The sequence below is a fragment of the Ictalurus furcatus genome, chromosome 6 (genome assembly GCF_023375685.1).
Source record: "Ictalurus furcatus strain D&B chromosome 6, Billie_1.0, whole genome shotgun sequence".
NCBI classification, from domain to species: domain Eukaryota; kingdom Metazoa; phylum Chordata; class Actinopteri; order Siluriformes; family Ictaluridae; genus Ictalurus; species Ictalurus furcatus.
Window position 1 is genome coordinate 21,872,881 of NC_071260.1, and position 24,387 is coordinate 21,897,267.

Here is a 24,387-nt window from a genome sequence, read left to right on the forward strand (position 1 = left end):
TTGTCAAAACCTTTTTTTTGTCATGTAGATGAGTGAGATCCTACACTGATTTCAAAAACCTGCAGCATAGCTTTGAGAACAGTTAACTCTCATACACTCACTCTCTCTTGCTTTCCAAAACTAAAATAGGCACTATGATGAAAAAGCTGCAGGAGGAAGCACAGATTAGTGGTGTGCCAGGAGAGAAGGAGGGAGAGAGAGGCAGTCTGAGATATGCTGCTGTATTGTTTCATGTGGTGAGGCTCAGAACCTCTCGGCGCTATCGGCTGATTACAGAAGCCCAGACGGAGCAGGGGGTGCTCGGCTAGGCTCTCAGCACAAGCCTATTGTTCTTCTGTGTGTGCTGATGGAGTGAGGGAGGGAGAGAGCGAGAGAGAGAGAGAGTAGCTGGAGAAGCTCCAAACCACAGCATACAGTGCTGCTATGGAATGTCTGGCATTTTCCCTACAGTAAAAAACGTACTTTTCTTATAGCCCGTGTTCTACAGTCAGGCTGAACTAATCTAACTTCTTTCTCCAGCAGGAAGAGCATATGGTACCTACTGTACTCATGACCCTGCTGACAATAATCTACTTTTTTTTTGTGTCGTCATATTATTAATCTAATTCAAAACCACAGTGAGACATCGTCCAATAAAAATAAAAAAATCATTCAGTTATGTCCATTTTTGCAAGGCCTGCTGCTCCCTGTCAGATTTACAGGAGGGGGAACGAGATAACTGAAAATGGCTAGTCCAGGTTTTTCGGATACAATGTAGGCCTATTTCCTTGTAATCATCATAATTAGTTCCCCCTTGTTGAAAATCCATTCGCATTCTTAGCCCTCGGCGCATGCCGCACTGCTCTTTCATACCAAAAGTGGTTGCTATGGAGATACTAATATACTTGCACAAATAGTGATTTCATATCAGAGACATTTTGATTATTTTTTTTTTATTGTGTTTCTGGCATCTACTACACACCCCCAAGATCCAAAAATAAATACAAGCACCATTCTGCATCACACATATATAATCATGTGGCATAAAATCACTGATAAAGAAAAGAGGATCTCTGATCAGTCACTTTATGTAAGATCTCTCTCAGGGTATATGCAATGATTCTGATGCATACTAGCAAAGCAGAATATTGTACACATTTTATTATGACTGCAAAGACTTTTAAAATAATGACTGCTCATAATACTAAGAAATATCATAGCCTTATGACAAAATAACCTGTAATGCAAATAGAAAGTGGTTCATGTAGAACTGGTCATCTCTCCTTGTTAAAGCAGAGATCCTTCACTGGATCTGGTTCCATCTGAGACCAGTGCAAGAGTAGCAACTATTCATTTTTTGACACAATGAATTGGCATGACATCATGGGTAGCCCAGAGGTAACAAGAGCTGACTGCTGTAGTGTGCAGTGGGAGAGAGAGACGGAGAGATGAGGAGTGCAGTAACTCTCCCAGCTAGTTATTCCTCCTCTCCATACCTCATTCCCTTCTCTCTCTCCCTCTCTTTCACTCTCTCTCTCCCTTTGTCTCTCCTCTCTCCTGGCTAGGCTGCTGTACTTTTCCACAGCACATATACTCCATGTTGCAACTAAAGCATTCTGCAGCAAAACCCAGCACAGAAAATTCAGCCACTCCCAGCAAGAGGACCATTTCACATGCATGCAAATGTATACATACATAGGCACTGTCAATAATGCATCACCACCAGATGGACAGTATCACAAGCTGAGAAACAGAAGCAACATTAGCAGCTACTATATGTAGTTTAAAGAGAAGCCTATTGACCTAAGCATTAAGCCACAGTCAGCTAAACCCTACTGTAGCCTGGCATTGCCACATGGGTTCAGCAGCAAACAATTGGCTGCATGCCAGGCTTTAAAGGAGCCAACTGACCTGCGTCCACCACTGATGTGCTTCACCCGCTACTCCCTCCACTCACACTCAGAGTGAATGAACCGATTCAAGCCTGGATGAGTCGTGATGAATGAAGGCCTCCCATTTTACTCTCCCTGTACTGGGCAGCATGTGTGTGTGTCTGTATGTGTGTGCAAGAGAGAGAGAGAGAGAGAGAGAGAGAGAGACAGAGAGAGAGAGAGAGAGAGAGAGAGAGAGAAGGGGAGATGTCAGGAAGCAAGAGAGAAGAGTGGCAGTAGGAAGATAGAGAGAGATGTAAAAGGAAGAGTGTGTGTGTGTGTGTGTGAGAGAGAGAGAGAGACAGAGAGAGAGAGAAACCTGTGCATTCAGCAGCAGCCAAGTCTTTACTGTTCTTTCCAGTAAAGAACTCTCCTCTTCCCTCTCCCTGCTTCTCTCTCCCTCTCTGCTTCTCTCTCTCTTATTCGTTCCAGCCACACAAAGACTCATTAGGTGCAGCCAGCTGAGGGCTGGAGACTGAGCACAGCCTGCCTGCGAGATCACATGGGTGGGATGTCTGAGAGAGAGAAAGAGAGAGAGAGAGAGAGAGAGAGAGAGAGAGAGAGAGAGAGAGAGGCACCCTTTTCTGTGCTCCTGCTGTCTGCAGATATTTTTACCAGTGTTGGAAAGGGAGGGAGGGGGTAAAAGAAGGTGAGAGAGAGAGAGAGAGAGGACAGAAAGTGAGAGTAAGAGAGGTGCAGAGATTGCATGAGGAGGGATGTAGGAAGGAGAGGAAGCTACAAGTCAATACCCTGCACACAGCAAGTAATCTAAAGAGATTAATGGGTACACTAACAAATTAGCCACACACACACACACACACACACACACACACACACACACACACACACACACACACACAGGATTGAGACTGCTGCACTGGGATTTGTGGTGAAAAAATAACAAAACAAAAAAACATAGAGCTACAGTTAATATGAGCTGCCACATGGTTTATCAATGCCACAAGTTTGCAGAGTAATAATGCCTTCCGGCACCAAAAACTTCTTCCCAACTATCCCAAATGACATTTAATATACACTAAAATATACTTTTATTTCCATATTTGCATTAATATCTGAACCTTGTACACACTTTAATCTTATTCTTATCTAATGGCTGCCTTCACTTCAAAAGGTAAACAATACTTTTACATGAATGTGTTTTTTAATCAGGATACACCTACCTAATACCCGCCTGAAACTTTAAATCAGTATGGAGTCGGCTTTGGTATATTTTCTGATCTGACATAACAGACATTGCATGTAAACACAGGAAACAAGTCTACCGTCATCACACCTGTGATGTTTCACATTACTTGTCTACACCAGCCTGCAGAGCGTGGTTATTAGGTGTAACTGAGAGGATATGAGTAATGGTTTAGTATCAGGTATTGGAAGACATCTAAGTCTCTGCTACTGGTATCATATGGAAAAGTGGAAGAAAAGGATTGTGAGCATTCCTAGTTTTTGACCACACACAGTCAGCCAATTATTTGGTTATAAAAGGAGTTTACAGCACACATTATAACACCAGGCTGAAGCACGGCATAATAGTGCAGAGTACTACTGCTGGGATTCCTGTTCAAACCCAAACTGAGCAAAAGCTCCTCAATAACTCAAACGGTGTTATACATTTAGGGCAGGATGGATAGTAGACTACTGTTGCTAAGCAACGTACATGCCAATCAGTGATCTGCAGGGTCATGTGGCAAAGCTAAGCCCATGGGATTGGCCTCAGAAGATATACAGGACAAATGAAGGTACATATATTTACAATCTAAATCACAGTCTGCACTCTAGATTATAACGTACAAATTTTCATGAAACTATTTCATTATTTTATTTCAAATACATATATAGTGGATTAAAAGACTCCCAGGCATATAACGGTGATTTAATGTTTCAGTGGATTTCTTTTTGAATAAAATTAATGAATTAAGTTAATTAGATACATTGTTGCATGTACACAGATGTCTCCTCTATTTAAATCACCTCAAGCTACAATAGGATTAATTGTGTATGCATGTTCAGAACAAGGTCTTATTAATACCTCAACATAATTTCCATTCAAACTTATAACAAAATGTTATTTAACCATCAGTTGCTATTGTATGAATATTAAAAAATTTTTTTTTTTTAATTTTGCTTCACATCCACTACTAGGCTACTAACTGTCTTTTACAATTTAAATTGTGTTTTGTATATTAAATACATAAATGTAAACATTGCATATATAGTGCCCGCCACTAATATTGGCACCCTTGGTAAATATGAGCAAAGAAGGCTGTGAAAATTGTCTTTATTGTTTTAACCTTTTGATCTTTTGTTTAAGAAATTCACAAAAATACTCTGCTCTCATGGATATAAAACAATTGCAAACACAACACAGGTTTACCCCAAAAATATATTTTTGTTAAATATAAGTGTGCAACAATTATTGGCACCACTATGAATTAATATGAGAAAAATATATTTAAAAAGAAATTTAGTACACCTGGGTAACTAAGAACAGGAAATTGTTCAACCATGACTTCCTGTTTCACAGGGGTGTAAATATAAAGTAACACATAGGCCAAATTCCCTTAGTCATTCATAACAATGGGTAAGACCAGGGAATATAGCTGTGATGAGCAGCAAAATGAGAAGTGGCTATAAGAAAATAGCACAAGCATTGAAAATGCCCATTTCCACCATCAGGGCAAGAATTAAGAAGTTTCAGTCAACTGGAAATGTTATGAATCAACCTGGAATTGGACGTGTGTCTATATTGTCTCAACGCACTGTGAAGAGGATGGTTCGAGTGGCCAAAATATCTCCAAGGATCACAGCTGGAGAATTGCAGAAGTTAGTTGTGTCTTGGGGTCAGAAAGTCTCCAAAACTACAATCCGAAGTCACCTACCTCACCACAAGTAGTTTGGAAGGGTTTCAAGAAAAAAGCCTCTACTCTCATCCAAAAACAAACTCAAGCATGTTCAGTTTGCCAGACACTACTGGAACTTCAAATCGGATCGGGTTCTATGGTCAGATGAAACCAAAATAGAGGTTTTTGGCAATAAACACCAGAGGTGGTTTTGGCGCACACAGAGAGGTAGCCATATGGAAAAGTACCTCATGCCCACGGTTAAATATGGTGCTGGCTCTTTAATGTTTTGAGGGTGTTTTTCTGCCAGAGGACCTGGACATTTTGTTAGGATACATGGCATCATGGACTCTATCAAATATCAACAGATATTAAATGAAAACCAGACTGCCTCTACCTGAAAGCTTAACATGGGCTGTGGTTGGATCTTCCACCAGGACAATGATCCAAATATATAAATCAAAATCAACACAAAAATGGTTTACTGACCATAAAATCAAGGTCTTGCCATGGCCATCCCAGTCCCCTGTCTTGAAACCCATAGAAAACCTGTGGGGTGAACTGAAGAGGAGAGTCCACCAGCGTGGACCTTGAAATTTGAAGGCTCTGGAGAGATTCTGTATGGTGAAGTGGCCTCAGAACCCTTGCAATGTATTCTCCAACCTCATCAGGCATTAGAGGAGAATACTCAGAGCTGTTATCTTGGCAAAGGGAGGTAGCACAAGTATTGACTAAAAGGGTGCCAATAATTGTTGCACACCTATATTTAACAAAGATATTTTTTTTTTGGATAAACCTGTGTTGTGTTTGCAATTGTTTGATATCCATGAGAGTATTTTTGTGAATGGTTTGAACAAAAGATCAAAAGGTTAAACAATAAAGACAATTTTTCACAGCTTTCTTTGCTCATATTTACCGAAGCTGTCAATATTAGTGGAGGGCACTGTAGTTAATATGGCATGAAAGCAATTTATGTCTACTTATAAGATGGTTTGTAATACCATGAGTGTATTATATAGCATTAGAGGCTTTAAGAAAGCTCTGTGAAGGGTCAGCTGCCTCATAAGTATAAAGCCGATGTGTGTTTTAGGTTTCATTTCTGTCTGACTGTGCTTGAGTTTAATTTATCCAGGACCCACTCCCCAGAAATATAGCAGGCCACTGCTATATACACAAAATGGAAACATTTTCTAGTTACTCTCTCAATAAAAATAATAATAAACTGTACATTTCCTTGTTTTTTGGGATGTACAATCAAGGGCACAATTTTGTACCTTTAACATGCCTCTTTCAACTGGAAATGAATATAGTGTACATTTAAAAATGGTACATAAATGGATCCTAACTATTTTTAGGGCGAAGCTTTAAAAGGTACACCACATGCACCATTTTAGGAAAAGGATAAATACTATAAATGTATGTACCCTTGAGGTGCCGCTCCAACAACAAAGAAAGGTACAGTTTAGTACTCTTTTTTCTGATAGTGTATAGCCCATGGGTATAAAATATTGATCTCTGAATGGATGAACACTAAAGCTGAGACTAAATGGAAAATCATTCAGAATAATAGCAGCAAGCAATTTCCTCATATTACTTGTGTAGCCTAATATTGTTCCATACAAAATGCTTTGGTTTTTGTCCATAGTCCAATCAATGGGAAGAAAAGCTCCTGACCCTTCCCATAAGTGCACAGGATAAATGCTCATATGAGGGCATAAGCATTGTGGAACCTGATTTTCCCACAAGATTTAATTATTGTCCTCATTTCCTCTCCATCTTGGGAACCCATCTATTGTATAACAGCGATATCTAATTTGCATTCTTTTCCTTTCCCCTCCTTATGGGGTCTCATACTCACTGCTCCATTTCATAAAAATGCAGAGCATCGGCCAAGTGGAAGCAGTTTTGTTACACTGATTTGGGGAGCCACGGCATCAGTAAGAATGATCCATTTTGGGAATGGGTGTGTGAATTTTGTGTCAAATAGTGAGAATTTGTCAACTGGAAGGGCTTCATTTGCATAAGGAACTGTGGACCTGAATTTACGTCATGTGAAAATGAGGTGTCCAGATCTAAATCAAATATGATTGTGTCATAGAAATACAGATTATAGATTTAATAAGTGTGTGAATAAAAGTGATTAGTAATAACTGGAGGTTTTAATAGCAGCTGCAAGAAGCAAAAGCCATGCTTATATATTTTCAGCAAATAATAGCAGATATTCCTTGACAGTCTGATTATGATAAAGACATCAGTGAGAGTATTGAACGAGGGACATTTTTCAGTCTCCAAGCAGCGATAAAATCAAGGCCAATACGTATCAAAGAAATCCCTAAACAGATGTGAAATTTTTACATGAACAAATCCTATTTAATGTTTAGTGAATCAACTTTGATTAACCCACTGCTACTCTGCTGACTCTCTAACCAGTAAGAAGCTTTACACAGTGCATTACACAAATAGGGCCTTCAGACTAGATGCTGAAATCTCTCCTCAACACAGGAAAGGTAGTAAGTAGTAGAGAAACACTCCTGCTGCTTTGATGCCAGCCCTCCTCAGCACGCAGCATGCTTCCTTTGTCACCTCTATTTAACTCCCTTTGCTTTCTGCTGTCTCCCCATCTGTTCAGCCTCTATCCCCAGCCTGTGCTTCCTCCTAAATGTTTCATACTACGTCACCGTGGCTTTTCCAAGGCCTTTAATTAGCAGCATGCTAACCTCTGAATGGCCTCAGCCCAGAGTATAGCTGAGCCCAGCCACTCCACTGAATCACATGGGTCAGTTCAATTGTGCACTTCCTGGCCCTGGAGCTCACACTTCTGAAAACAAATAAGTGCCAATGTCCACTGTTGCAAATAACCCCGGGAATGAAAATCTGACTCACTGAGCCACTCCTACTCCACTAACATTATTCTGTGAGATACCAGAGGGATCTGTTGTGGTAAAGCATCTTCTTCTGTACGCAGCCCTGTCACAATTATGAAATTATGGTTACAAAAATGAGTAACTGTCAAACACAATACTGAAATTAACACTTTATTTTCTGCTGACTATACTATTTTTTATAACAGACAGCCATTGTGTGCGCACACAAACACACACAGACATTTATAAACACTGAATATATAAGCAGCTCTGCCTTAAAAAAATTATACGGGGAATACATTGCAGATATTATCATTTAAATATATACAACTTATTCTTAAACACACAAACAGTCTCATGGACAAAAAAAACCAATTACTGTAATATTGGGTATTCATAATACTAAATAATTAAACTGTGTATTCATGCACCAAATCTTGCCATTAACAAAACATTTGAAGGGTTGCCAAGTTAAAGCACCATTAAATATTACTGAATTCAATGACAAAACATAAATACAACAAATTCAATGATCAAATACTGATCATGGACAGTCGGACAATTAATGCCATGTTTACCAACTACATATAGCTACATCAAAACATATTATTGCTGGATGTAATCATTAATTGCAATCACCTAAAACCATTATCATATGACTGTGTATAAGTGATTATGAACTAACTGTGAAAGGCCAACATGCATTGTAACATTATATAAAAAAATCTGAACATTGAAGTCATTTTTCTTTTCAAGCTGGAACATTTTATTATATGGTGTATCCGAGGGAGTTAGACACAGATATTTTCTTTCCCGAGAAATTTAAATGTAAATGGAGCTCTGAGGAAGTCTGCCATGTTGCTGGAACATACACTTACAGATAATGTCTTTATACCACAGCACTGTTGAATTCTCAAATGTGATTGGTCAGAAAGTGTTGATTAATTTTCCAGAACAGCATTGCTGACAATAGTGTTCATACTTCATCGTTTCTATAGTAACTGCTAATTCACAGGGACTTGTATGGTGGATGCTCCATATAATCTTATAGATAGTATATAAATATACTGTACACAGTACTGTGCAAAAGTCACATGTATAGAAATGCTGTAAAGCAAACATGCCTTCAAAAATAATGAAATTAAATGTTTCTATATTTAAAAAAAAAATACTAGAAAAGGAGTAAACAGTAATAAATGAAACAAAGTAAATATTTAGTGTGACGACCCTTTGCTTAAAAAATTGTAGTCTCAGGTATAATGTGTGCAGTTTTATAAGGAAATGAGCTATAGGTTTTATTGAGCTTCTTGCAGAACCAGACACAGTTCTTCTGGAGACTTTGACTGCCACATTTGTTTCTTATTTTTGCAGCAAAAACCCAGCAGCCTTCATTATGTTTTTTGTCTGAAAGGTGTCTCTTACATAATATGCTGCTTTCTTTACTGACATACAAACATTTTTCTGTAACATTTAATTTTGGGATGAAAACTAATGTTGAGAAATCTTAAATGTTTTTGTACTGACTCGACAATGTAGAAATCATAAAATAATAATCTATAACTATACGTTTGTACTAAAAAAAATAGGGTGCCTAAAACTTTTGCACAGTTCTGTATAATAATAAATGAATAAAAAAAGAAAAATGTATCATCCTTCTGATGATGCTTTCTGTAAGGAGATGATTATTTTTGGAAGCAGTCTTGGGTGTTAGTTCTTTGTAACAGTGTTTCACCACAAGAGACATACAGAGGAAAGAGCACGTTCTGGTTTCTTGGTAACATGACAAACTGTGTTGTTTTGTCATATTAACATCCAGAAAGAGAAGTGACAAGTAGACTGTATATAGGTAGAAGTGGCTGGCTGTTTATAGCTGGCGTGACAGCCATTAATAAATTAAAAATGTAACTGTTGACAAATAGCTGTAATATAAGAGGAATAAAATGTGGAAAATAATCAAGTTCAGGGTGGAAATCATAACCCACTATTATCAAAGTTATTATATTTATAATATGGAAATTTGATGAATTAAAAAACACTGTGGCTACAATAAATAGCCAACACATTGTTGTACACGTTTAAATAACGAGTCTAATATTTGAATAGTTTGATTGTGTTTAAACGGAGTCCATCACATTTATTATACAATTAAAGGGGTGACAGCAAAAAGTTTGAGAATGCCTGCCTCAACATCAGAGTAGAGTTTAAAACAGTGTTTGATGAGCTGGCCAGGTTGATTTCCTCACCCCCCTTCTCTGCAGTCTACAAACTAGTGAAGCCAAGGCAACTGCACAGTACAGCACACACGCACAGCCTCACTGCATCCAGATAGAGAGAGAGAGAGAGAGAGAGGGGACAGAGACAGCAGGCAAAAAAGGAACACATTTGGCCTGCCAGTTTTAGCTAAAGCTCAATATGGCCCACCTCATCTCTACAATGTTAGTGTTTTTACTGTTGTATGGCACAACACAAACATTATTCTTCCCATATGGCTGTGCAAGTTTTTTTTTGAAGTGTCATACGTCAGTGGAGTGGCTGTCTTGGCCCACTGTAGATGCAGCAGAGACAGACAGTGAAAGTGGAGCTTAAAAAGAGAGAAGAGTAAAAGGCCTCTGACACTCCCGGAGAAGTGTAGTAGAAGTCCAGACACTGTTTAACCTCGTACATCACACACACGCACACACGCGCACACACACACACACACACACACACACACACACACACACACACACACACACACACACACACACACACAAGTAGCAGCCCTACACAGCAACACAGAGCCAGGTCTTTCCAGGGGGAAAAGAGATGTCCCTCTGCTGTTCCATGCAACCTACAAAACTGTACACTGTAATGATTATATATTCAAAAATGTCTCTCTTCTGATTTCTGCAACTTACTAAAGTGCTCCAAAAGGCCATAAATGCAGTGCTGATACATGACATGTTTGACATTAGATTTGGGAAGTATTAACTGTACTGTACACAAGGTCTGCTTCATGAAAAATACCAAGGCAGGAATTTTTTTTAAAGGTCATGGCTTACTCTTTCAGGGTAGTGTTCAAAAGCTGCTGTATTCTGTAAGGAAGGAGTAGGATGGGTAAATAGTTTTTCTTTTTGAAAAAGTCTTTCTTTTTGTAATGCCCAGCAAACTACTTGAAATTGCATTTGAACATGTCTTTCATTTTTAATAGCCAGCAGAATCTATGAATATACACACAAATATGAAATATGGAAATGCACTCATGTTCTCATATCACCTAGCATATTATCACTACTAGCTAGCTAGCTAGTTCCCCTTGGTAATCAATAAAGTAAATCTATATCTATCTTGTTTTTTCACTTATATTGGCTCACTAGAATTTCAGTATCAAAGTTTCACTTAGCATTTAAATATTCTCAAAAATGACTAACATTTGCTAAGTTAGTAAGTTAACTAGCTTAGTATGCTGGTCCACTGATGGAGTTAATACATAACGCTCCCCAAATCAGTATCAGTACTAAGAACACTGAAAAAAAGTCTAATTAAGTTTAATTTTTAAAAAAATAACGCTAAACACTGACCTACTGGAATCCACTACTTATTTAGCAGCATGTTTTTTTTTTAAGTTTAGGGGTACTTCCAAGTAAGGCTGGGCGATATATCAATATCATGATGAATGATTACGCAATACAATTTTCTGAGATATCATTGGTATGGTGATGTATTTTTAAAAACATTTTTAATTATTATTAATTAAATAGTAATGAATGGATGCTGTTGATTTGATGTAATTTTTCTTACTTTGTCTTTGTTGGCATTAAAGAAAAGTATCATCAAACTCAGGTTAACTTTTTTGTTTTTTTTCTACTGTTTTGCAAACAGTTTGTTAGCTAAATTATATATCGTGATACACATTGTGTATCGTAGAAATGTCCTCATGTATCATATGATATGATATTTTTGTCATATCACCCAGCCCTACGTTCAAGTGAATGTACTTTGTATTTATAAAATAAATATTTAGGCATACCCCATCCAGGGTGTCCCTCGCTTTGTGCCCCATGCCCCCTGGGATAGGCTCCAGGTTCCCCGTGACCCAGTAAGGATAAGTGGTACAGAAAATGGATAGATGGATATTTAAGCATACATAGGATAAAAAGCAGGTGATATAAACTGACAAATTAAGGTATGACACATTACTGAACAGTTACTTAATCTATCTGATTTACCATGAACGTTCAATCAGTCTATGAACTGTGGGCCTGTAAATCAATACCAATTCCAATTTATACAAAAACACATGGTATTGCTCATTGTTCAAAAAGACAAACAGCCCACACACACTGCTAAAATGACATAAAAATTTCCTAATCACAGCCTTCATTAAGCAAAATGTATCACTTAGAACGCATACAAAAATTAGTCTCTGGCACAAAAACAACACAAAACTGTGAGACTCTACAGAACTTGTCTTTTTTGGGAGCAACAAGCAAAAATATACAAGCCAATTAAAGACAAAGGAGCCCATTTAAGCAAATGTACTACACTCACTGCTTTATGGAAATGAGGCTTCATTCCAGCTCTGTACATTTGTTAACTTGCTGTTGCCCAAGGCAAGGCATTAGTCATCAACATGCGCACACGCACACGCGCACACACACACATACATGAAAGGAACGAGACAGCGCTGGCTGCTGTTCAGTATCCTGCACACGGAGCAGACTGCTGCAGCTAGTGCCCAGCATTGATCTCCTCATCCTCCACCCAGAACAATGGAAGGGAAAAAAGCACCATTCCTCCACCAGCCTTGTGCATGTGCACAGATTCAATTTTACAGTGACACACAGAGTCTGAACTTGGTTGTCTCGTGGTTGTGTTTATTAAGGGGGACTGTATTCCCTCATGTTACACAGAGCCTTGAACTCTTAATAGAAATAAATGCCATGCACAGAAGCTGCTCCTCTCATCATGGCTTGTGTTAGAGCTTAAATTAAGAAGGACATTAAAATATGCACCACTAGTGAAACACAAACATTGAGTGTTATCAGGTCCTAGTATGCTAATCGCTGGACTGGAGTAAAGCATTAAGAAAATTGCTATTTGACAAATGAAAGTCTATTTAGAGCTCCTTTGAGTAAGTATCCTGTGATATCGATTCATAGCTACTGGAATGTTCTAGACACAGGGAATATTACCGGGACAATTAAAGATTTTCAGATTGTTCTAAGATAATGGTTAAGATGAAATGTCTTTGCATATCATGATCAGAATTGAGAATTTTCTCAATATAAGGAAAAGTTTATTTCTGTGTACAGCACTGACAAGGCTAAGGTCAATGGACACACATTAGACAGCAAGGGAAAAAAAACCCCCAAACATTCTTGCACTCAGCAGCTGTGTGGATTCTTCCTGAAGTTGTAAATCCCGATTGAATCAATTCCACTCCAAATGTCATTCCACTCACATACTTCTGTGGCATAATCAGGTACTTTCACCCTCATGTCAATCATAAGACACCCCTGAATAATTCATAGAAATATTTTTTATTTATCTCTGCATTTTGCCAATGCCAAGAGTAAAAAAAAACTTAGGAGAAGTCGAAGCTCTGAGTAGACACAGACGCACAACACCTCACATAGTGAACAATGCTTTCATCTTTAATCCAAGTGCTGGGAGGCTGGGGTTGTCTGGGTCTACACAGACACACACGCATTATTAATTCACTTTCTCACTGAGATCTGATAACGTTTTCATATTTTAACTGTAGAGGGCTGGTGTCAGAGAAGCTCTATGAAGCTAATCTTGTTTGTCTTAATAATAATTAATTTAAATTTTTAAACATCTCTCTTTGGATTGGATTCAATAACATAGTGTAAAGCTGGATCAAATATTCAGAAAAAAACCCCATACATACTTCACTTTTGAAAGGACTCGCTCCACACATGCCTCAAAATGAAAAACAGCTTTGTCTGATCCTGAAAGTGACAATTATCTTAAAATCCTTAACATCACATATGAATCAACTGCTACAGTCAAGTGAGTCTAATGATATGGTTGTAATTTGAAGCTGAGTAAGGCTGTAAATGACTGAAGCAGTACCAGGTGTGGTAACTGTTACTGATTGGCAGCTACCTGACAGCCAGGGTGTGTGTGCAGTCTAAAATTAGACGAGTGCATGTGTAGGCTGAGACACTGAGTGTGTGTCACCAAAAGATGACTAAACTGCCATTCATGCCAATCACTGTGGGACAGAAGAATTATACAACTACGTGCTTACAGTGCAGAGAATTTCAGGAGCATAAATCCTTCTTTTATTTTACCAGCATATGAACCACTTAATGTTAATCTAATTAAGTCCATAATAGTGATGCTAGTGTTCGAGTACAATACCCAGTTATTAGCTCTAGCAGTAACTGGTATATTGTTCCTATATAGATGCCACGTGTAACGATGTATGATGACAGAATCAGATTACTATTGTAATGTATTGTTTGCTGGCACAATACAGTAGAAGTGTCTGACATATATTTACTATTGATAGGATGGTGAATTAATTAATTATTGTCCCAGCTGAGAAGACACATTTACAGCTGTGCATAGAAAGCCTTTTCTAATCACTCTTTAAATTCAGTATTTCTCTATCCTGGCAAGCCCTGTTAGCATCACTAATTAGTAGCCTGATTTGCTACCATTTGGTCTTCAGTGTCATAATATATGCTGGAACAACCCAATAGCACTGCAGCACTTACAGTGCCCTAGACTAATATTGGCACCCTTGGTAAATATGAGCAAAGACGGCTGTGAAAAATGGTCTTTATTGTTTAACCTTTTGGTAAAAAAAAAAAAAAAAAAATACTCTCATGGATATCAAACAATTGCAAACACAACACAGGTTTATATAAAAAAAATCTTTGTTAAATATAGGTGTGCAACAATTATTGACACCCCTATGAATTCATATGATATAATTTCCATTGATATTTAAAATATTTTTAGTACACCTGGGTGACTAGAAACAGTAAATTGTTCAACCATGACTTCCTGTTTCACAGGGGTATATATATATGAGGGAACACATAGGCCAAATTCACTTAGTCATTCATCACAATGGGTAAGACCAATGAATATACCTGTTATGTGCAGCAAAAGGTTGTTGAGCTTCACAAAATTGGAAGTGGTTATAAGAAAATAGCACAAGCATTGAAAATGTCCTTTTCTAACATCAGGGCAATAATTAAGAAGTTCCACTCAACTGGAAATGTTATGAATCAACCTAGAATTGGACGTGTGTCTATATCGTCTCAACGCACTGTGAAGAGGATGGTTCGAGTGGATAAAAAAATCTCCAAGGATCACAGCTGGAGAATTGCAGAAGTAAGTTGTGTCTTGGGGTCAGAAAGTCTCCAAAACTACAATCCGAAGTCACCTACATCACCACACGTTGTTTAGAAGGGTTTCAAGAAAAAAGCCTCTACTCTCATCCAAAAACAAATTCAAGCATGTTCAGTTTGCCAGACACTACTGGAACTTCAAATGGGATCGGGTTCTATGGTCAGATGAAACCAAAATAGAGCTTTTTGGCAATAAACACCAGAGGTGGTTTTGGCGCACACAGAGAGGTAGCCATATGGAAAAGTCCCTCTTGCCCACGGTTAAATATGGTGGTGGCTCTTTAATGTTTTGGGGCTTTTTTCTGCCAGAGGACCTGGACATTTTGTTAGGATACATGGCATCATGGACTCTATCAAATATCAACAGATATTAAATGAAAACCTGACTGCCTCTTAAAAAGCTTAAAGTAGGCCATGGTTGGATCTTGCAGCAGGACAATGATCCAAAACATACATCAAAATCAACACAAAAATGGTTTACTGACCACAAAATCAAGGTCCTGCCATGACCATCCCAGTCCCCTGACTTAAACCCATAGAAAACCTGTGGGGTGAACTGAAGAGGAGAGTCCACCAGCATGGACATTGAAATTTGAAGGATCTGGAGAGCCATGTATTCTCCAACCTAATCGGGCATTATAGGAGAAGAACAGAGCTGTTATCTTGGCAAAGGGAGGTAGCACAAAGTATTGACTAAAAGGGTGCCAATACTTGTTGCGCACCTATATTTAACAAAGATTTTTTTTTTTTTTAGAAACCTGTGTTTTGTTTGCAATTGTTTGATATCCATGAGAGTGGAGTATTTGTGTGAATTTTTTTAACAAAAGATCAAAAGGTTAAACAATAAAGACAATTTTTCCAGCCTTCTTTCATATTTACCAAAGGTGCCAATATAAGTGGAGGACACTATATGTAATATTGGATCATTTTCTGCAATAAATAAGTGACCAAGTATAATATTAGTGGAGGGCACTGTATCTGTTGAAAAAATGTCTGCATTCAAAAAAAATATCCATATTCCAATGTTCCCTGGATAGCCGAGTTAACCTTAGTTAACCTTGGTCCAAAACACTTAAGAGCTGCAGCCACACAGACAGACCCACACAATTACTGGCACTGCACACCCTCACTCATGCAAAACACCTACACTTCTCTAAAGAATAATACCTGAAACTAATGCTTTAATGTAATTCATATACAGATTTGATTGTTAATATTGAATAAGGCAGAACATCCAATTAGAAAAACCAACAAATGATCTGTCAGATTAATATTAGTGACACATCAGAGGAGTTAGGGTAGACTGCACCAATTAGTTACATAGTAATTCACAACTGACTAACAGCCATATTACTCCAAGTTGTTTATCTTGATATGGTCTGGAATATATAAACATACGGCAACTGTCTCCCCATGCAGTTATTTTAACCACATTAAAATTGGTTGCCATAGCAATATGAGAGAGAAGAGATAGCGAGGGAGAGAAAGCAGGCTCTGAATAATCTGAAAAGAACAATACAGTGCAACATTATTTTAAGAAAATTGTCCCCATTTGTGTAATGGCTTTGTATAAAATGCCTCATTTGAAAACATTAAAATCCAAAGAACATATGTGCGCACAAATGTGGCCTGATCAAAATACCCCAACCCTAAGTCACGTTGCCTTTTTTTCACTCGTGTTCTGCACATGTTGATGTTTTAGCCTGATATTGAAAGGCAACACTGAATGGACTGTCCTTCCCTTGGTTCTCTTTCTCTTCCTTTTGTGTTGAAAAATATGTCTACGGAACCATACTGCCTCCAGAAATAATACTGTTGGTTAAAATAGTTTTCATGCATTTGATCACTGATATAAAGCATTTATCTGCTTTCAGTCTACATGATTGAAAATGTGAAGTAGTCGATCGCTCTCCTGCATTACATATTTTACATATTCTATATTTTACAATATATTTAACTGATGGTTAAAAACACCTAACATCCACTTTTGTAACATAAATAAAGAAATGCAAATATAAGATAGCTAGATCTAAAAATGAGCGGTGATGTTCAGATGCATGTAAGTTATATTGCGGTATCTATGTGCAAATGTCACTGAAAAATGTTAAATGTTAAAATGGTTCACATTAAAAAAAAGAAAGAATTGAATCTAAAGAGAAAAGACAAATATTAAAATGTAAAATGTTAGAATTGTTCACCTTCAAAATGTAGTCTATGGTAGTCTGAGGAGAAATTACACATATTAGTAAAGAACAAGGATTTATACATTTACAAACACAACTCATATAGACCTAGACTATGCCATGCAATAATGTGTTAGTCAAGGCCATGATTAATTTACTCTGTTGAAAATAATATTAAATAGCATGAATACATTTTTAACATGTGTTCTTGATAATGTACCATTTACATTTTCCATTGGGAAACAACACCTTGCATGAGATTATATTTATAAGACCTATATATATATATATATAATGAACTGGCTGAGCTCTTTCATGGGCTGCCAGGCTTTGATATCCAGTCAGTGGGAAAACAATATATATTGACATTGTAATCATGTTTGTAATCTTTTAAGAAATAGAAACTCTTTAATATCTCAAACCTAAATCCTGATTGTGTTATGGTGTTATGAAAGCTTCTGTGATGTCCTTCTATTAGCCTGCTTTCTAAAGACACATTCTCACACCTTTAATGATGATGGCCTTCTGCAAAGCGCTACTGAATTTCAGTGCACTGATTTAGAGTAGTGTAATTAACTGCAGACAAGGTGAGAGGTGACAAGGCATTGAAATGTTTCCTTTTTATGAAAACATCTGTTCAGTATTAAATCAATTACTGGCATACTCATTTCAGTGAAAATTAAGAAAAGAGTATTTCTGTTGCTTGTTATATATGGAAAAAAAAAACAGCACCTGGCTTGAACACTGGACGCACCATGCAGGAGTGATGTGGTGACAGCTACACCGAGCTACCAAATGCACGATACTTCACACTATAATGAAACACTGCAAAAGTAATTAAATGCAACAACCAGACTGTATTTACTGCTACAACCACAGCATCTAAAGCCTCAATCAAACACACGGTATCAAATGCTACAATGCCTTAAAAGTAGTACCATGTAAATCACATTATAGGAGAGGGCGAGGCTTAGAGACAGGAATCTTTGAATAACATGTGCTCTCCTTGCTGCACATACAAACATGCCGAACAAGCGTCATGGCAACCACTTCCACTGGCAAGATGCTGAAAATCACTGAGATATGGAGCCAACACAGAGACAGTGAAAGGAAGCCAACAGGGCACATTAAACCCCCCCATAGACTTTAATTGAGCTCTAAGAGTCCTTTTGTTCCACACAAAATGGGACGAGTGAATATCTGTATTCCTTCATCAAGACTAGATTTGACTGCAGTATCACATTAACAAAGACACAGATTATTCGCTGTACTATATGCATAGGTAAGCAAGTTTCAGTATTCATATGAACAAGTTACACAAAAGGAATGTGTCACTGATATAAAATGCTGAATCACAAGTCTGCAAAGAAACCACCAAATTGTTTAACAGTTTAACAAAGGGTTTAACAATTGTCTATATTAAATTTGTACTGCAATATGTATATTGTATTTCCTTAAGATTTATGCAGGAGTCTGTGTATTTAATTGTTTAATTGACATAATTGTCACAGTCTTGGCCTGCAAATATCACAACCATAAAAACACTTGTGAACTTGTCAGACTGGAAAAAGCAAAACCCTTTTTTTTTTTTTTTTTTTAAAGAAAAAAAAAAAAGAAAACCCCATAGGAGTCTTTTGTTGAGATTATTGCCTCCTTTGTTTTTGCCCCCTGAAGGCGTGTATGCATGGCAGGGCACAGGGCATTTTACCAAAGCAAGCTGCCTGTTTCTGCCAATGTAGCAGCCACTGATCTCTTTCTCTTTCCTTGTCACAAATCACAAATTCTGACCCTTCACAGCACATCTTACCTTACATCAAAGGAGCAATATAGTCATATGCAAGTAACAACTGTGCATAATTTCAGGCCATTCTAGCATCAAAAGCAGACAAATAGATTTGCCTCTGTGCACACACACACACACACACACTATATAGGTACAGATTTTTATTTTATTTTATGACTTCTACATTATCGGGTCAGTATAAAAAACATTTTAGATTTCAATATACATATATAAATAAGATAAAATAATAAGTAAAGAGAGAGATAGAGAGAGAGACAGACAGGTAGATAATTAATAGGAGGTAGATATATATATATATATATATATATATATATATATATATATATATATATATATATATATATATATATACACACACACACACACACACACACACACAAATGTGTGTGTGTGTATCAGGGTGTTACACTGTGGAAAAAAGACTACCACTGCATTATATCAGTGTGTGCACTACATCCATCAATATTTGGACGACTATTTAAATCGGCACAAAATTGTAAATATAATAAATTATAATGGTTACAATGTCAGTGTCATTGAAATATACTTAAATATACTATATAGATTTAGTAATTACATTATATTCCCATTAGGGATGGTAATAATAAATTGGGCAGGTAGAGTCACAAAAAGAGAGAGAACGAGAAACAGAAATACTGTTCAGATTGCAATCAGGTGACTAATATGAGGTGTGGAAATAAACCTATTCATGAGTGAGTATGTGTCTCTGCAGATAAATGTGTGTGTGTGTACCTCTGCATTAGTATCCAGCCTTTTTCCTGCACAGTGCGAGCATTTGTGCATGTGTGTGACTATATGTGTGCATGCTGAGAAGCGTTGCTGCACTCAGCTGATTCCTTGCTTAAGGGAAAAAGGACTGGTGGAGGAGTAACAATGGAAGCAGATAATGAGGCACAGTGCCACATTCAGACCCACTGTCTCCCTCTCTCTTCACCTCGCTCCTACAGACAACTGGCACCATGTTAAACCGTTTACACTGAATTTGATTTAATTATGGCTGCAATAAGCAGGATTTCACATTTTTGCTGTCAGTTATAGCTTACAGATGCTCTATTCTGGCTGACCACAAAGCATATTATAACATTAGGTAATATAAAAAAAAACCCACTGCTGACCTGACCACTGCCAAAAAAAAAAAGCTTTTTCTCAGAATATGGACCACAACAAGATCCCACATGACTGTATAACACCCAGTGATGTATTGCTCACTGGGATGATCATATTGTCTGTTTCACCCACTATACTATTTAAACCATTGAAAAGTTGCCAAAAATTGCAAAAATAACAGCAATCATTATATCATAGATTATACTTGTTTCCTGAATTGGAACAGATGAACAGCAAATAACAAAGAGTAAGAAATAATATCACAAAAATGCTAGAGTTTCTTTATAGTTGATAAAAAGATAGCATAGGCACAATGGAAAACGCAGAGGTGGAGGAAGCTCTAGGAGCATTAAGAATTATACAAGAGAAATAAAACCATAAGCATTTTAATATCAATGTCTACATGGAGTAGTAATTGTTCCAGCACTACTTATACTGGGGGAAAGATCTGAAGTACGTACAAAGACATTTAACTACAGGACACAAAAATGAAGAAATAAGCTGGGGAGAAAACAGACAAAAAAAAAAAAAAAAAAAACCCAGAATTGGTTCAAACCAAAAGGCTGTCCAAATAGAAATAATGCCTGAAGCTTCTTCATCACATACTTATAAGTAAAGCATGACCAATCAACCTAATGACAGAAGCTAGTATCATACCCAGAACTGCCCTTTAAACCTATTAATGGCAATCCATCATTGAAGAAAGCCACTAAGGATCTAAACCAATCCTCTGAAGAGAAAGCACTAATACCCATCAGATCAGCTTTCCACTTAATGACAAACACAGTCTCAAGCTAAACGAATGGTAAAAGAATGATCAGCTACGGTAGATGAGGCACCAGTTTCAGATGCTGGGCAATTATCTGTATTGACAGATAAGAATCCACTCAGCTGAGTGACGAACATGAGTCAAAGTGATATTATTTCTGAAACAACAGATACTAAAATGCAAATGTCTTTCAAAGACTGAACACCACTGAGAAATCCCAGGGGGGCTTTAATTACAGTCATAACAGTTGTGAATAGTTTAATCATAAATTCAAGGCAAGAATCTAAATCTAATTAAGTTAACATTTATAATATTGACAAAATTATTTAATATCACAAAAACACATAAAATGTAATAAGACATAGTCTTACCTTAAATGAAGAATATGTGTGAGTTCAAATTTCTGTAAAAAACAGAAATAAATTCCTTATTAAATACAAATCATTAAGGAAGGCGGGTGGAAAGGTATGACGCATGGAGTGATAAATGCACATCCAGTACAACGTCACAGTTTGACACATTGTGCTATCTGTCTATCAATTCCCCAATATAAAAAGAAAGACATCAAATAATGATATGCCTGCATGCTATCCTTGCATTGGCAGCAGCAATGCAAATATTTACTAATACACTTAATTCTCTTGACGCGAAATCCCTTTATCCTGTTTAATTTTTTTTATTGTAGTCTGTTTTATCTATAATAGAGTAGCATTTTAATAGTATGGCTCCTTCTTACCTTGCTCTACCAGGTACAGATCTTACAGCCATATTGTCATGTTCATAAAGTTGACACATATCATCTAATGCAATCCAGTTTTTATTATCTCAGCAGAACAAATTTATGATTAACGGCTGTTATGTTGGTTACAAGCAATGTCTAGAATGTCAGCCTGAGCCCCTGCGTGGGCCTTGTGAATGCTCCCTCATTACAGAAGAGAGCAATTCCCAAGGGATTGGGCAAAGAGGCAGATCTCTGCCTGACACAGCTGCCTGTTCTCACAATGAGATTCACTCGCTATTATGTATAGCAGCCTACACATTATTAGAATTTTTTTTAAAAAAGCATCAATCCATTGTCTTTGTTTTGTTAATTTCCAGAATGGTGTACCTTACATATAACACACACACACACACACACACACACACACACACACACACTACCCCAGAACAGAATATACAGAATTATCATACTAGTGTATATGAAATACAGTATATTTCTTAGGAACACATATGAAAAATGCTATATTTATTTGCTTAGATATAATTCCTACAAATGAAAGATTACTGTACTCTTATGATCTAATTAGTACCCTCTATTACTGTACTCTTATGATCTAATTAGTACCCTCTATGTGCTATGAAACCTTCTTCTAATGGATTGCTGCATTGGGTTTGAGAGTTGATCACATCAGTTGTGTATAATAGTCGGCTGCAGGGATACAGTACAATCCTAAACGGTTTTTACAATTTCTCAAGAAAATATGCCTATGATGAAGTCTAATTAGTGTAGACTAATTAGGTCAATTCTACCACTGCAAGCCATGAATTAACACATGATGCTGACAATGAAAAACAGCGGATGCACTTACCATTCATTTTCCTGAGATCCTCAAGAAACCTGACAGCAGTGACGGATGGAGCAGCTTCGTGTATCATATACGCGGTAGGTGGAGTATTGCTTAAGGAGCGCATATCATAAAGACACTGACACTGTTAGAGAGCGGTGAGGCTTTTACTCAGCCGGCAATCGGCGCCTGTTCACAGACGGATTGAGGAGCAGAAACACTGTTCTGGCCGACAGGCAAACAATGGTGCAGGCAGGGAAGCGCTGACGGCTCCGCCGGCCACGTGACCAAGCTCCACCAATCACCGCACGGCTTGAGGGGTCGCCTGCTTGGAACGGTTAACTGTAGATGTTGCCAGATTGGGATAATTCCTTCCCACATGGGCTTCTACACTGCAACAGCTGGGGAAAATTTGTACTCTGGGGGTAGAATTTATTAGTTATATGTTGGATTGTTCTGCACCGAAAAATATATAATGAAATGAAATGTTTCTATTTCATTCATTAATTAAGGTTTTCATTAATTTTCCGTAACCGCTTTATAGTGGTCAGGGTCGTGATGGATCTGGAGCCTGTCCTGGGAACACTGGGTGAAGGGCTGAAATACACTCTGGATGGGACACTAGCCCATCACAGGGCTCCATACACACACACACACACACACACACACACACACGCGCGCGCACACACACACATTCACACACTCATTTACAACGAGGGCAAGTTAGCCAGTTCAACTTCTTCCATATTGTGGGTGCTGGGAGGAAACCGGTGAACCCAGAGGAGACTGATGTGGACATGGGGAGGACATGCAAAACTCCACACAGACAGTAACTTGAGCTCAGGATCAAATCGATGACCCTAGATCACACTACCCGTTGTGCCACTGTGCCATTTTGAGAAGTTTCTAACTATTGAATTATGACTATAGAAATCTGTAAATAGTAAAACAACCAATAAGATAAAATGCTTTTGCATTTAAATGGAAGACATTTCCTTAGGTATGCTGTTTTGAGGTTTTCAAAGGTAATTGGTTGCGCTAAGATTCTTGGAGAACTTGCAATAGTTTTCCTGTATCTGCTGATAAAATCCCAAATTTGGTCTATTACTTAATATGGTCCATTATACATATATTCCCTGAGGAATTATTGTCACCCTTCAGTGAAATTAGCAATTTATTTATTTATGAAATAAACTACACACAATAATTAACAGTTCCACTCACACAACAGTACAAACTACTGTATTTATAATTTTCCATCAAAGCTTCTTAACATAACTAGTTTTTTTTAATGCTCTAGCAAAAATATAAGTGCTAAAGTAATTGACACCCCTAAAGAATATTTTGAATAAATGCAAACAAATTAATATTAATAAAAACATGATGATGATGATGATTATCTTGTTCTTAATCCCCAGGAACTCCTTTAACCATATCATGTTACCTGGGGTATAAATATGATGTTGCAAACATTTACATTACATCACATTACATTTTTCATTTAGCAGACGCTTTTATCCAAAGCTACTTACAAATGAGAAAATACAAGCAAAGTGATATATCAAGCAGAGAACAATACAAGTAGTGCTACCATACAAGATCCATTAATTGAGTTCCAGAAGAAGCAAAGTGTGCAGAGTAGAGGTGTAAATGCAAATTTTTTTATTTTATTTTTTTTATGGTTGGTTAGGTGTTCACGGAAGAGGTGGGTTTTTAGCTGTTTTTTGAAGATGGTGAGAGATTCTGCGGTCTGGATTGAGGTTGGAAGGTCATTCCACCACTGAGGAACAGTTAGTTTGAATGTTCTTGAAAGGGACCTTGAGCCACGCCGAGTAGGTACTACTAAGCGTCGGTCGCTAATTGATCACAGATTGCGTGAGGGAACGTAAGCCTTCAGGAGAAAGTTGAGGTATTAGGATGCTGTTCCAGACAAGGT

General features: G+C 37.5%; 1 protein-coding gene across 2 annotated transcripts in view; it reads right to left on the minus strand.

The window, feature by feature from the left end:
- The window catches only part of csrnp3 (cysteine-serine-rich nuclear protein 3), a 31,919-nt gene extending 8,521 nt beyond the window's left edge, over nucleotides 1-23,398 (minus strand). The window contains exons 1-2 of one of the 2 annotated variants that reach the window (XM_053627120.1): nucleotides 22,476-23,398; nucleotides 21,258-21,289 (exon numbers count right to left, since the gene is read on the minus strand). In XM_053627120.1, the coding sequence (XP_053483095.1) occupies nucleotides 21,258-21,289; nucleotides 22,476-22,478 (35 nt within the window). In that variant the 5' untranslated portion in view covers nucleotides 22,479-23,398. Of the gene's footprint in view, nucleotides 1-1,890; nucleotides 3,082-21,257; nucleotides 21,290-22,475 lie in introns of those variants that run through there. The other variant, XM_053627121.1, reaches the window with a different exon arrangement.
- Nucleotides 23,399-24,387: the final 989 nt, after the last annotated feature.